This window comes from Cucurbita maxima, unplaced genomic scaffold, assembly GCF_002738345.1.
Source record: "Cucurbita maxima cultivar Rimu unplaced genomic scaffold, Cmax_1.0 Cma_Scf00004, whole genome shotgun sequence".
NCBI lineage: Eukaryota > Viridiplantae > Streptophyta > Magnoliopsida > Cucurbitales > Cucurbitaceae > Cucurbita > Cucurbita maxima.
In genome coordinates this window covers 1,503,606-1,517,301 of record NW_019272020.1, presented here as the reverse complement: position 1 = coordinate 1,517,301, position 13,696 = coordinate 1,503,606, and the positions used below count along the sequence as shown (strand labels likewise).

General features: G+C 34.2%; 3 protein-coding genes across 3 annotated transcripts; all 3 read right to left on the bottom strand.

Moving 5' to 3' along the window:
- Nucleotides 1-10: 10 nt before the first annotated feature.
- Nucleotides 11-1,692, bottom strand: LOC111477918 (60S ribosomal protein L24-like). The gene is made up of 5 exons (XM_023121912.1): nucleotides 1,596-1,692; nucleotides 1,167-1,242; nucleotides 944-1,045; nucleotides 564-712; nucleotides 11-378 (listed from the first exon to the last, which is right to left on the bottom strand). Exons 1-5 carry the CDS (start codon nucleotides 1,604-1,606, stop codon nucleotides 222-224), a joined length of 495 nt encoding a protein of 164 aa, XP_022977680.1. The 5' UTR covers nucleotides 1,607-1,692; the 3' UTR covers nucleotides 11-221.
- A 1,130-nt stretch (nucleotides 1,693-2,822) lies between these two features.
- On the bottom strand, nucleotides 2,823-5,520 carry LOC111477916 (sulfite exporter TauE/SafE family protein 4). Its single transcript, XM_023121911.1, has 11 exons — nucleotides 5,271-5,520; nucleotides 5,040-5,199; nucleotides 4,740-4,940; nucleotides 4,588-4,649; nucleotides 4,462-4,510; nucleotides 4,320-4,375; nucleotides 4,132-4,218; nucleotides 3,999-4,049; nucleotides 3,531-3,864; nucleotides 3,307-3,447; nucleotides 2,823-3,230 (listed from the first exon to the last, which is right to left on the bottom strand). Exons 1-11 carry the CDS (start codon nucleotides 5,412-5,414, stop codon nucleotides 3,148-3,150), a joined length of 1,368 nt encoding a protein of 455 aa, XP_022977679.1. The 5' UTR covers nucleotides 5,415-5,520; the 3' UTR covers nucleotides 2,823-3,147.
- A 4,230-nt stretch (nucleotides 5,521-9,750) lies between these two features.
- LOC111477915 (probable glycosyltransferase At5g03795) lies at nucleotides 9,751-11,854 on the bottom strand. The gene is made up of 4 exons (XM_023121910.1): nucleotides 11,466-11,854; nucleotides 11,054-11,307; nucleotides 10,579-10,927; nucleotides 9,751-10,512 (listed from the first exon to the last, which is right to left on the bottom strand). Exons 1-4 carry the CDS (start codon nucleotides 11,787-11,789, stop codon nucleotides 9,847-9,849), a joined length of 1,593 nt encoding a protein of 530 aa, XP_022977678.1. The 5' UTR covers nucleotides 11,790-11,854; the 3' UTR covers nucleotides 9,751-9,846.
- Between the last annotated feature and the right edge of the window lie 1,842 nt (nucleotides 11,855-13,696).

Below are 13,696 nucleotides of genomic sequence, written 5' to 3'. Positions count from 1 at the left end.
AACAAAGAACTTCACAAAAACCAAGAGCTTCCAATCCCCTTTTGAGTAATCAAGTTACTCATAATTATGTAAATTAAAGGAAAAAAAATGAAGAACTCTGATATTTGGAACATAACTGGAAGAAGAAATGTGCCAAAATAATTGATCCATACAAAATTTTGGAAATAATCAAAGAACATAAAAGCTCACAACTACTCTTCCTAGCTTGCAGCATGGAGAGTTCAACGTTTGCCACCGCCACCACCAAGCTTTGGTCCCTTCGGTGCAGCTCCCCTACCAACGTTAGCCTTGTTCTGTGTCTTCTGTGTTTTTGCCGTCACTTCTGCCTTCTTGGCCTTCTTTTCATCCTTCGTTTTCTTAATTCTTTCCTTAATTTCACTACAGCCCAAAGATTAACAAATTCCATACATTAAAATAATTTAGACAAAATATGTGGCTGATCAATTAATTATTCAGTCCTCGTTATAAACATATAAATGTCTACATTTTACTTTTCTTGAGATTTGATGACATGCAATATTATCAAGAAAATTTGAAAATATAAACTTGGAACAATCACATACCGGAGGGCTGCTTCTCTAGCAGCATCACGAACCTCGGGCTTCTCAGCTCTCTTCTTCTGGATAACCTCCAATGTAGCACCCACTATGGACCTTGAGTAGGGCTTCTTGGTGGTACGCCTCCTCTTCTTAACAGCCTCTTGAGCAATATCCTACGGAATGAAAAGAAATGAAGGATTCAATAATTCACCAATTATTTAGTGAAAATCGTGGTTAACAGGGCATAATACAGTAGATAATTATTATCTATAAGAACCACAGACAAAACAATCTGTTTAAAAATTATCCGTCCAAAATCAAAGCTAACAGACAGAACACGATATGATAGACTATAAATATACCCAACAAGAAAATAAATCCAGGAAATAAATTTGACTTCTTACCTTCTTATGTTGCTTCCTGTACATGGCTGTCCAGGTGAGCTTAGAAGGCTTCAATTTGTTATGGAAGTACCTCTTACATTTGGAGTTTGCAAACAGAAAAACCTGATGAATCCAGCCAAGTTAGAAATTAAAATCGCAGGTACGTATACATCAAAGTACAAAATATATATCAGATTATCCAAATGTAACTACAACTCAATCAGCGGCCACGCAGGTTTATTACCTGTGAATCAGCACGGATAAATCTGATTCCTCTACCGGGATATATCTTAGCGCCACTGAAACGACAAAGCTCAGTCCTACCAAAACCAGGATTATATTTCAGAATCAATCAATAACGAAATACGCATATCTAGCACCACAAACATTCTCATTGGATGAGCCACTGCATCTTCAAACCCAACGATCACAATGAAATATACTGACAAACATTTCAATTCACCAGAACACCAAGAGATTTCAAGGATATACATCTCCAGGCACTGCAAGTTTAATTAAACAGCACACATAGTGACATTGTTCTTGCTCTATTTCACCACAACGACGCAATCATCGATTATCAGAAAACAATAATAATAACAATAAAAGGATCCGGATAACGAAATGAAATCAATTTAACAAAAAATTCAAAAAGAGCGTGATAGAGACTGACTTCAACACCATGGCGGCGGCTGCAGTGGCTACTCCTCAGTTTCTTCGTGGTCGCCGAAACCCTAGAATAGAAAACTGTTGAGGGAAAGGATATGTATAGTTTGAGGTATATCTGATCACCCCTTTAATATCATTTAACCACAATAATGCCACTGGGCCTAGTACAGTGTGTGGCCCAATTTGTTAGTCCGGTCCTTTTAAAAGCCCAATCTCTTTAAGGCCTGTTTGAATTGTAATTTTTATTTTAGAATATTTAAAAATTAAATGTTTTTTGAGATTATGAAAATATTTAAAATATGTAGAATAGTTGAAGCTTGAGCGTTAAGGTTTTCATTGTTTTTATATGTTTCGTTCCTAGACGATAACTACCTTGGACTAATTATGTTGTTGATCACCAAAAAACAATATTTTAAGTAATTAATTCAAATAAATTAAATTTTAAGTTTTTAATTAAAAATATAATTTAGTATTAAATGAAGGACACTCCTCTCAAAATTTTTAAAACGGAGAGCGGATCCAGCGTCTTTGTTGGCACACTGCCTCGTGTCCACCCCCTTCGGGGCTCAGCTTCCTTGCCGGCACGCCCGGTTCTCCTCCCAAGCTGATGTAGGATCTCAGCTGGTAGAGGTTGACGTGGGATCTCACAGTGAATGTAGTAAAAGACCCCTCGAACAAAGCACGCTTCCCCTTAATCGAGGCTCGACTCCTTTGGAGTCTTAGTCATTTTTGACTGCCTTCGTACTTTCGAGGAGGCTTGACTCCTTTTTTGTTTTTTGGAGTCCTTTGTTCGACATTCGAGGATTTGCCAATCTATTGGCACGGCTAAGTTTAGGGCATGACTCTGATATCATGTTAGACGAACACGACTCTCCAGAATGGTATGATATTGTCCACTTTGAGCATAAGCTCTCATGGCTTTGCTTTGGGCTTCCCAAAAGGCCTCATACTAATGGAGTTAGTATTCCTCACTTATAAACCCATGATCATTCCCTAAATTAACCGATGTGAGACTTTCATCATCCAACAGTTTGTTGTAGTGGAAACCAAAGTATGATCAATTGCACTCACAAGATTTATGTAATTTTGAGAATAGGAATTCTCTTGCATCCATAGATAGTAACCAATCATTATAACTTTAAGTTTACAAGTATATCTTTCACTCTCTCACTCGATAACATATGAGTAAATAAGGAGAGGATGATGATAGTAATAATAAAAATAAAAAAAAGGAGAACAATACTGAACACAACATTAACTGATAAAAAGTTCAATTAACAGATGATGCTGTCAGCGAGGTGCTAACAGAACAGAACAGCCAACCACAACACTACAATACAATTTTGAGACATTCAAATAACTTTGGAAGGTACGATGATGCTGTCAGCGAGGAGCTAACAGTCATCAATCACCTCATTATTTTTCATCACAGGCAACATGGGATTGAATTGGTCAACAAGGCGTTGGCCAATTCTATGCTTAACAAATTCAAACCCTCTTTCCCTCCACCAATCTTCGCTCTGTTCTTACAGTTTACTGTTTGTGTGATGAATCTCTCACTGGCTGCTGCAGAAATCCAAGAACCCCATGAACTCATGATTATGTATCATCGTTATACTTTTCGATACTCCTACAATGCCTGCAAAACGAAGCGAACCCACGAGTTAGCTCCTCGAAGTTTAGTCATTGAACTTTCAAAACGTTTCGTTACGTACCCATGGTGATGGCACTGGCAAAGATGACACCAGAGAGTACAAACACAATGAGTGAGGCTCGTCTCAGAATGGCGATCATTTTTCTAACGAAGAACTGCCCCCAGAACCCGGCTAAAACCGACACCGACGTAAGATACAGAGCTGCAAACAAAGTCGGAAAGAAGAGGTTAGGGATGATTTGATGATAGGAGTTGAATAATGAGAGAGTGAAAAAGGGAACCCACCAAATGGAATGGGGAATCTGTGGAGCAAGTAGAATTCAACAACAGACAAGGATGAGGAGAACATCATAACAAAAGTGGCAGTAGCACTAGCAACCTGAGGGACAACGCCAATCTCCAAGAGCAAAGGGCCTAAAACAAAGCCACCACCAGAACCCAAAAGGCCTCCAACAGTGCCTCCTACAATACCACAAAGTGCACAGAAAGCAAGGTGTGTGCCAGTCCATCCTATTGAAGCCTCACAAATGTGTTCCAAGTTTCCTGCCTCCATCCTCTTCTTATGTTCTTTGTATAGCTTTTTTGCTTCATACCCAAACACTGCAAATGCTACAGGAAACTGATACAGCTCCCACGAACAATCCAGTTCAGTTCATAATCATTAAGCTTATGGTAAAATTCTTTAACTTTCATTAGTCATTCCTCAAAATTGAAGCAGGACCCATCATGAATTTGAAAATGAAATCCACAAACCTGCAAGGAGAAGAGGATCCAATACCAATGGCTACAAACTGCTACATCATTCTGCATCATTGTTCAGTCAAGCATATACATCAAAAGATGGGACTTTGAGAGAGAGATATAGAAAGAAAGAGAAGGAACTAGCCTTCACAACTTGAAGTATGAGGAAAGAAATCCAGACAACCAACAAAATGGAGGTCCTTTTCCACCTAAGATTGAAGCACATTAATTCCTGAAACAGACACAAAATTATGGTAGCATATTCAAATCTCAACTTGCAGAAACAATGAATCAATGAAATCAAGGAAATTATTGGTGGTGTTTGAGCCCCACCAGTGCTGTCTTCTGCTCTTTGGGTATCAGTGGGTCATACTCTACATCAATCAATACTGCAAACCCACCAAGAACACAAAATATCAACCCTTTATCCTATTTTCAACATAGTTAATAACAAATCCAAACACGTTTTACTTACATTCGCCACGAGAATTCACAAAAGTCTCACTTTGTTTGGCGAATTCTTTCTGGGGAAAGGAAAACCAAATTATGAATCTCTGAACAAAACTATGAATTTGGTTAAGAGAATGAATTAGAAAACGACCTTTAGAATGGTTTCTTCTTTCCACATCTCAATTCCCTTGAAGAAAGACCTGGAGGAAGTCCCTGAATCACAAACCGCCACAAAATAAAATCAGAATTGTGCGTAATTTGGAGAATTGGAAAAGGAACGAAGAGGAGGGAAAAAAGGCAGACCAATAAAGAGGATAATGATGAGAACGGTGATGAGCCAATAGGGGAAAACCACGCTAAGGGAAACACCAACGGTGATTCCAAGCATCAACATGGGCTGAAACAGCAACGCCAAATCGTGGTCTATAATCGGTACATCCTTCGTTGGATGCGCCACTCTCAAATTATACCAAACCGACGAGGAAGAAGCCCCCATTATCATACCTGCAGCAAAATAAACACACCCCATTTCAAAAAAATTCTTCAATTTAGATATATATGTGTTGGGGGGAGGTTTTGGATTGAATGGAAAAATAGCAATACATTTGGAAATGGCAGCAGCAGATTTGGTGTCGAACCCAATAATCAAAGTAAGCATAGGGACAAAAATGCCGCCGCCACCAACTCCTCCGACGGTTCCGCAGGCGGAGCCGAGAAATCCAATCACCGTCGCCACCACAAGCCTCCAACTCAGCTCCAAATCCTTCACCAGAAAAGAAAAATTAAGAACGAGCACATTGACGGAAAGGGAAAAGGAAAGAAGGAAGAACAGACCGGCCATATTTTGTCGGTGGAGAGAGAATCGGAGAGGACGAACGAGGAAGAAGGAGAAAAAGAAGGGCTAGAGAGGTACAGAGCAGAGAGAATGGCGATGGAAGAGGCAGAAAGAAGGTAAAGAAGAAACCCAGAAGTAGCCATGGCAGATAAAGAGAAATCGGAAGAAAAATATATATATATATTATATATATCCCGCCGATGTTGGTCTCCGGCGGGTGTGGTTTCAGGATTCAGCGGATTGAGGTGGTGGCTGTGGTTCAAATAAATAGAAAAATATTCAAATTCGAAAATGGCAATTAAATTCCATTGCAAATTTAGAAAACACGTGGCGAATACGTATTGGATGTTACCAATCTCCTGCCAGACTTTTACGTTTTACGACCCAACGTTTATTAATAATTACCCATTTTTGTCATTTTATTTATCTCTCTCAAATTATTTAAAAAAAAAAAAAAAAACTATTTTTCACTCTTTCCCTCCCCCAATTATTCCACGAGGCCCATTTTTGGAAAGACCTTCAAATTAACTTTCAAGTACGCCACGTCCATTCACAATTATTAGTCATTCAAATAATTTCATATAGTTTAAACAATCAAATTAATATTTAATTTTTAAGGTATATGTCGAATAAGATCATCAATGCAAAATCAATATAAAAAAATTAGATTATCCATTTTTTGTAATATGAACACGTAATGAAAATGATAACAAATTATTTATAAATATTAATCCACGTGAAATATGGGTCAATAATTTGAAGTGGTATAAAATAATTATATCATCATTGATTCTCTTTTTAAAAAATCATAATTTCAATACAATAGAACTATATAATAAAATAAAAAGACCAATCATACAGCAACTACAGTAAAATATAATAATAAAAAAAAGAAATTCAAATTCATTACGGAAATTTAATAAATGTGGCTGCCTCGAAGATTCCAAGTCCACGTTAATTCTGAGAAAAAAATAATAATAAATCACAAAAATGGAATATTCTCACCTTCATGAAAAATAAATAAATTAATTAAATTAAATAAATGCGATGTACGGATGAAGTTCCCGCGGATTTAGATTACATAAAATCAATGTCAATTCATAAAAACAAATTATATTTTGCTTTTATTTTCAATTTCGAAAATAAACAAATGCAATTAATATTTTTCGTTTCTTTTTAAATTATTTTAAATCACATAAATGTTTTTTTTTTTTTTGTTAATTATCAACAAAAAAAAAAATTATTGACATTAATGAGGAAAGGTATTTATTGTTTTCTTTTTCTTTAAATTATTCATCGATGTTTTTTTTTATAATATTCTGTGCAATAAAAATATATAGTCATAAAATCCTTAATTAATAAAGATTATAAATTAGAAATTTAATAGTTTATTAAAGTTTCTTGATGACCTCCCTATGTGTATTTATTTAAAAGAAATAAATAAACATATTTTAACATTTTGAATATTTAGCAAACATGTGTAGCTCGATTCCATTTATATGTAAAATATATATATATTTAATACTATTTATGATTAAGGAAAAATAATTAATTTTGTTGATATAAACCTTCTTTTAATAAATAAAATCAATTAAATTAAATGTATAATTTTTTAAGTCCTAATAATGCATGAGACTTGGAAATTATTGGATGATTAGTATCTAATCGTTTGCAATGTGTAAATATATGCAATTTAAATCCTTACTTAAGTTTGAATATAATTTATAATTAATTATTAAAGGTTGAAATGAGCTGATATCTGGTCTACGAGGGAGTAAAGTCTATTAGGCCACTTTTTCATTTGGGTCAATTAATGGTGTATATTATTTACTAATTATTTGAATATTAAAAATAAATATAAAATTATGTTAAAAATCTTAGTAAAAAAGTGTCGACTTTTGTTTGGGTCGTTATTTTATTCATAATAATAATTTATATCTTTTATTTATTGTGAAATAAATGAATATATAATCAAATTCCTAATATTTGGTAATGGTAGCATTACAAAACTATGGAGACACGCTTATTTCAAAGCAAGAAAGGGAAGAACAAACTTTTTGGAGTGTAGCATTAAATATGGATCTTAGCCATATATTTTTAGAGAATTTGCATTGTGCCCCTCAACATCTTATCTTTTTCCTTTTTAGCCCCTTCCTCCACCAATTAAATTATACCTTAAGAAAAAGAGATTTAAAATCCTAAACATTGCATAATTTTTTTTTATTATTTTTTTTAAGAATGAAATGATGTCATTTCTTGCAGAAAATTGACCAAAGACATCAAAGAGAATTTTGATTTGATTTGATTTTCCACGTGGAAATGGAAGTGAAAGTGCTTCATTTATCTAAAAAGATATTTGTGTATATATCTTTTAAATATTAAATTTATTCTCACTATTTTTGTGTATATATATATATATAGTTAGATAAGGATAAATTTTTCATTAATTTAAATAAATTTATCCTCGTTTTATTTATTCGGAGATAATGAAGTCAAATTTTGTGGAAATAATATTTTAAAAAGAATTATATAATATAAAGTAAAGGAGAAAAAAGAAAACAAATTTCTACCATCCTTATCCTCTATCCTTCAACGTTGGCAACTGGAAAATGTACCAGTTTATATTTTAATAATATTATATATACATATATATATATATATAAGATAATTAATTGATGAAGACTCGAGGCCCCGGAGAGAGGAATAAATGTCGGTAATTCAGAAAAATAAATAAATAAATATTAGGTTCATTAATCAGAGAGATCCGACCGGACATTACAGACATTTCTGGTTTGGATGGGATGGAGAATGGACAACCACCCAACCCTTGTTCTTCGATCTTGTCCGAATCAGACAAAATAAATTGACCAATATTTATTGATTCAAAATGCACTTTTTAAATATTTTTTAAATAATAATAAAATATGGATTTATTGGCACTAAAAAAAAAAGGGTAAATCTTGAAATATCCCAATAATTCTCATAAGGTTAACTTCATCGCTCGAATTGACCGCCTTCTTCCTTCTGCTGCGTTTGCACTTTATCTTTGCCGGTGACCAAATTGTCGAGCTCTTCTACCGGTATAATGGTTAACGCTTTCCTTTTCACCATTCGCCGCCGCCACTTCCTCTATCTCCTCCTCCCATTTCTTCTCTGACGCCGTCGCCGATGTTCTGCTATTTTAAGATTTTTTTTAAATCTCAACGGCGTCGTTTTCTTTTGAAATTAATGAAGAGACACGTGGAGGACGGCGCTCCATGGTAACGACACGTAGCCAATTGCGTACCATTACTTCTGTTTACACGCATGACGTGTTCTCTGACAAGATATCTGAACATGTCAGTTTTTCAATTATTTAGCATGTTTTTTTTTTTTTTTTTTTAAATTAATAAAAATACCTTTAAACTATATCTAAAATTCAACTTAAAAATTTTAAAAATTTCTAAATAGTATCCTTCCACTTTAAACTGGTATAGGCTAACTTTTTATTTTTATTTTTATTATTGTTAGATATTTAAAGTCAAATTTATGTTTTTTAAATTATAAATGAGGTGACAAATCATTTTTAAAATTTTAATAAGAAAAAGATAATTCCATTACAATTAGCTCAGTTTAAATTGGAACATAAATCCCAAACTTTTTTGTATTATATAATTTATATTTTGGTCTTATGCCATTTTAGGTTAGTTTTAATACAAAGAAGTTTTCAGTTATGTTGGTTTAATACCAGAAACATCTTCTTATTATTGAATTATTAACGATCTATTAGTGTATTAATAAATTATTTTACTTTACATCCCATATTATCCGTTGTTGTATTAACACATATACATATAGATATATACGTGTATATTCTAAAGTTTGTGATCTATTTATTCTAAATTTTCACAATAGAATTTACAATGTTTTTTCATATACCCATCCAAATTTAATAACACAATTTCTAATAATAATTTAGACACCCCAACAATGACAAATATATGAGGTGGCAACCTAATTTTGAATATGAAAAGTGATTTTAAAAATAAAATATGAGGTTTTAGAGGAAAGAAAAAGCTAATTAATAAAAATACATGAATGTTTAAAAAATACTTAATAATTTTGTAAAAGTGTTTAAAAAACACTATCGAGTTTTTAAAAATTTCATTATTTTTTAAAAGTTCAAAAATACTCTTAACGTTGATAAATGGATGTAATTTTTAGTTCCTCGTTTAAGATTATTTACCATAAACTTTCATAATAACATTAATATCCTCAAATTTTTAGAAAAAGGTTTAAGATTATTTACCATAAATAAATAGTTTCCATTAAAAAAAAAATTAATTTTTTTAAAAATATTAAAAATGTTAGTGTTATTTATAAAATTCACGCATACACCGTCATATTTTTTATTTTTTTAATTTAACAAATTATTAAAATATTTTTTATAGGGATATTTTTGTTAATAAAGGATAACTCGTATTCAATTCAACCTTCCTTTAATCAAATTAGTTAATCCATAAATCTAAAAAAATTTAAAGGAAAAAAACATGTAAATACGTGTACAAATTCAAATTATAACCCAAAAATTAACGGTCAATGATCCCGTAGTCCAAGATTGAGTCTTCTAAGCCACACAGAATGAAGGATCATATGGTAAACATCGAATCTCTTCGGCGGAGAGTTGACTACGAAGTGTCTCCTAACGTTGACCACTCTCCGGTACATTCTCAGGTACTGCCGCGTCGATATTCCGGCCAGGATCTTCTTCAAGTTCGGAATGTCGTCGACCGAGACTTCGACGGAGAAAGATTTCCAATTGAGGACGTCGCTGAACGGCGGGACGTAGTGATCGGAAATGAGGACCGGAATGCAGCCGGTGTAAATGGCCTCCACGATTCTGGGACTGGCGACTTCGTAGCCGCTGGGGCAGAGGCAGAACCTGCTCTTCCTCATCATCTCAATGTAAGAGACCCCTTCCGGGAGGTACTGGTGGACTCGAATATCCTGGTCCTTGTTCTCCCATTGCTGTATTAGAATGGGCCTTATTGGGCCGTGAAGTCCGCCGGCGAAGAAACCCAGAATTGGGCGGCGCGAGGGAGATGGGCCGCCTAGAAATCCTGTCAACACACCCGTTTGCAGATTGATTTCCGGGAGTGATACGTCCTTTGATGGGTTGAAGCCTTCCGATGTGTTGGCGTTGCACAGTACCCGAATGGAGTTCTTGTACAAATGGGGTTCTGATTTTGATACTTCCGGACCCTGTGATCAAATCAATTATGGGCTGTTTATTGGATGAATTTGTGGTAAGTGAGGTGATACTCATACCCAATCGTGGCAGGAGAGCATGAAATGATCAGCGCCGAGGGTGCGGTTCCAGAATGGATATTTGGTTCCGATGACATTGACATAATCAGCGACGGTGCGTCGTAGTGGAGTGAAGTCATGGGAGTCGTGAACATAGACGAACCGAACGAGCATGACAACACTCAGAGGAAGGAAGAAGACATGGGCTTTGTTGGGGTCGTTGGTTCGAAACCGGGAGTCCATCTCGATGGCATGGATGAAATTCCCTTCCGTTGAGTAAATGTTCTTGCAGGGGCCGTGGTGAAACAGGGGAGGCTCTCCTTCTTCGTACACAAAGATCTTCAGCTCCTTCTCCATTTCTTGGTAACTCCTGAAATTCCCATTAATGGAAGAACAAACAAATTAAAATTCCCAAGAAGAAACCGAAATTTAAAAGAAACTCCAAGAAAAAAACCAAATTTACAGAGACATTCTCTGTCTATCCATCAAATTTGACCTGTGAAAAGCTTTGGCATTCCAATACATTGGGCCAGAGGGAACGAAGTCGGCATCTTGTGTTTGGTTTTGGAACATGGCTTCTCTAATGGCGGCTCTTGCTCCTCTTAGCCCCGCTTCGATTCTCTCCAATTTTGTATGTCTCTTCTGTTTTCTGGCTTTCGCCGCCGGTTCATAATTACTTCCAGCAGAAGCTCTCTTGATCACTTCATTAATGGCGGTTTCTAGCAACTCTTCGTGGACTCTCGTCCTATTCTGTTTACATAATTATTCATAGCCAAATCAGGTACATTACAGTTTCAGTCAAAACAAGAAATCAAAATCTTGAAAGATGCATGCATCACAGAAAGAGGCTTTTCTGGGTTCATCTTAGTTTAAGTGAATTAAAGATTAAAAGAGAATCGAACAAAGACCGGTGGAAGAATCTGCATTTCGTCGATCGGTGGTGGCGGTGGAGAAGAAGAAGCAAGAACAGAGTGATTTGAAACAGAGTGGTTAAACAGAGGTTGGCGTTGTTGTTGTTGTTGTTCCACTGTTTGACTATCCACCATCACCGGCACCGGTATCGCCGCCGTGACATTTGAATGAGAATTCATTTCTGAGGAGGAAGAAGAAAGAGAGCTCCGGAATGAAGCATATCGATCAAGGAAAGTGACCCAGTCCGACAAGAACGGCGGACCCAAAATGACAAAAAAACAAGCAGCGATCAGAGGAATCATAAAAAGCGGCAACTTCATCGCTGCCAAGCCGGTTGTTGCAGAGTCGATAAAAAGGAAAAGGGAGTGGCCATTTATAGATACAATATCACTGCCATTAGTAATTACAACCTCAGTCTGTTCTTGTTCTTTATTCTTAATTCATTCGAATTTTTCCTTATTATTCCCATTCTACCCCCCTCATTCGCCTTCTATAATATCTAATTTATTAAAATAAATGGATAAATGACCTCTTGTACATAATTAAATTATATATATATATATATGGGAAGATTAATAGTGGTTGTATTAGTTGAGCGACTAGTAAGAGTATTAAACGCACCGACATTGCTACCCGGCGGTAATGTGATCACTATGTGAGATAACGATTGTGTGACACTCATATTAATATGACGAATAAGTCGGTTGTATGGAAATTGAATTTTGTGGATAATTTTGACGCATGATCGAGTCTCGAATCACGTTTGAGAGAAATATTTTAGAAAATATGAGTGAGAAAATGAGTTGAAAACAATTTGAAATAAATCAATATTATAAGTTAAGTGAATAAGCAACAATTACGTACTATAGTTTTGATAGCACATAACACGGGAGGGAAGAATTGACAACTAGTCACATACCTCATGGGCTAGATATGATTTAGGTAAACGGTCATACCATCCCATATTGACATAATAAGAATAGTAAAAGTCTATTTATTCTTTGTATGTATAATAAATTTCTAAATTTTTGATTTATGGTCTAATAAACTTTATTTTTTTAATTTTTTTGAGACTTATAAATCTTTGATCTATTTAATACTTTTATGTTCATAAAGCGGTTGACAATGGAGAATGAGAATTTGAACCATAGAACACAAAATAAAGAGTGCATTTATACGACTAAATATTTAATACATAAAAACTTATCATTTTCTAATTATTGTTAAAAACAAATTTAAATTATAAAAAATATCCTCGGAGAAGAATGATAATAATTGAAATTGTTTTAGAAGAAAGTTTTAAGTCTAAGAAAAAATTAATAATTTTAAAAATGAATATTGAATCAGAAAACTATATTAAAATTTAAAACCATACATTTTCCCCAATAAATAGAGAGGAGGGACGTTCAGTTATTTTAATCGATGTCCTTTTTAGTTTCCTATGAACTCCAACCATGTCGTAAGAAATGCAAAATTAAGCACGATCATGTCGTAAGAAATGTAAGAGGATGTCGAGACATCAAGAATCGAGTTCAAATTTAAAATATTGATTTGAATCAGAATATGATTTAATCAATCCCATGCAATTGGTTTATGTATTTTTATCTTATATATATATATATTTGGAAAGAAAAAAAATTGTAATATTTATTATTAAATTTCCCTCAATTAAAAAAAAAAAAAAAAGATTGAAAATGAGAATGAAAATATAAAAGTATCATACGGATAAGCGGATAATGAATATGTGAGGTGGAGTGCTGAGTTGGCACAATCTTACAACCTCGGGCCATGTATGCACTTACCATAATGCCCCTTTCCCATTTATTATTATTTATTATTTATTCTATAAAAATGAGTTTATTTTACATCTCATTTTATAATTGACAGATCCAGACCCAATAATAGAAATAGTCCCAACTCGAAATCTTATATTTTATTTAATTCTCATTTCCAAAAATTAAAAATATTTTTTTGTTCTAAAATTGAAAGAAAAAAATAGGATAAAGAATCAAACCAATTTTGGTAGAACATCGAGAGATCCTTACATCACAATAAACTGTTTGACGATAATTTTCATTTTAGAGAATGAAATCCATAAAATCGGAGCTTGATTTAGGGAATATGAACTGATCTTGATCAAAAAGCTTGCCACGAATGATTCTAGTGATTCTTCGTGGTACCTCACAGGGTAGATTTTCCTATTAACTATCTCCTAATCATAATCATA

Coding starts and splice junctions, on each gene's coding strand:
- LOC111477918 (XM_023121912.1), bottom strand. Junction 713..943: donor ACAGGAAGCAACATAAGAAG/GTAAGAAGTCAA, acceptor TTCATTCCGTAG/GATATTGCTCAAGAGGCTGT. Junction 379..563: donor GCTAGAGAAGCAGCCCTCCG/GTATGTGATTGT, acceptor TTTGGGCTGTAG/TGAAATTAAGGAAAGAATTA.
- LOC111477916 (XM_023121911.1), bottom strand. CDS start 5,414: ATGGCTACTTCTGGGTTTCTTCTTTACCTTCTTTCTGCCTCTTCCATC. Junction 3,448..3,530: donor CAGATTCCCCATTCCATTTG/GTGGGTTCCCTT, acceptor CTTTGTTTGCAG/CTCTGTATCTTACGTCGGTG. Junction 3,231..3,306: donor TGCCAGTGCCATCACCATGG/GTACGTAACGAA, acceptor TTCGTTTTGCAG/GCATTGTAGGAGTATCGAAA.
- LOC111477915 (XM_023121910.1), bottom strand. CDS start 11,789: ATGAAGTTGCCGCTTTTTATGATTCCTCTGATCGCTGCTTGTTTTTTT. Junction 11,308..11,465: donor AAATGCAGATTCTTCCACCG/GTCTTTGTTCGA, acceptor TTATGTAAACAG/AATAGGACGAGAGTCCACGA. Junction 10,928..11,053: donor AATGCCAAAGCTTTTCACAG/GTCAAATTTGAT, acceptor TGGGAATTTCAG/GAGTTACCAAGAAATGGAGA.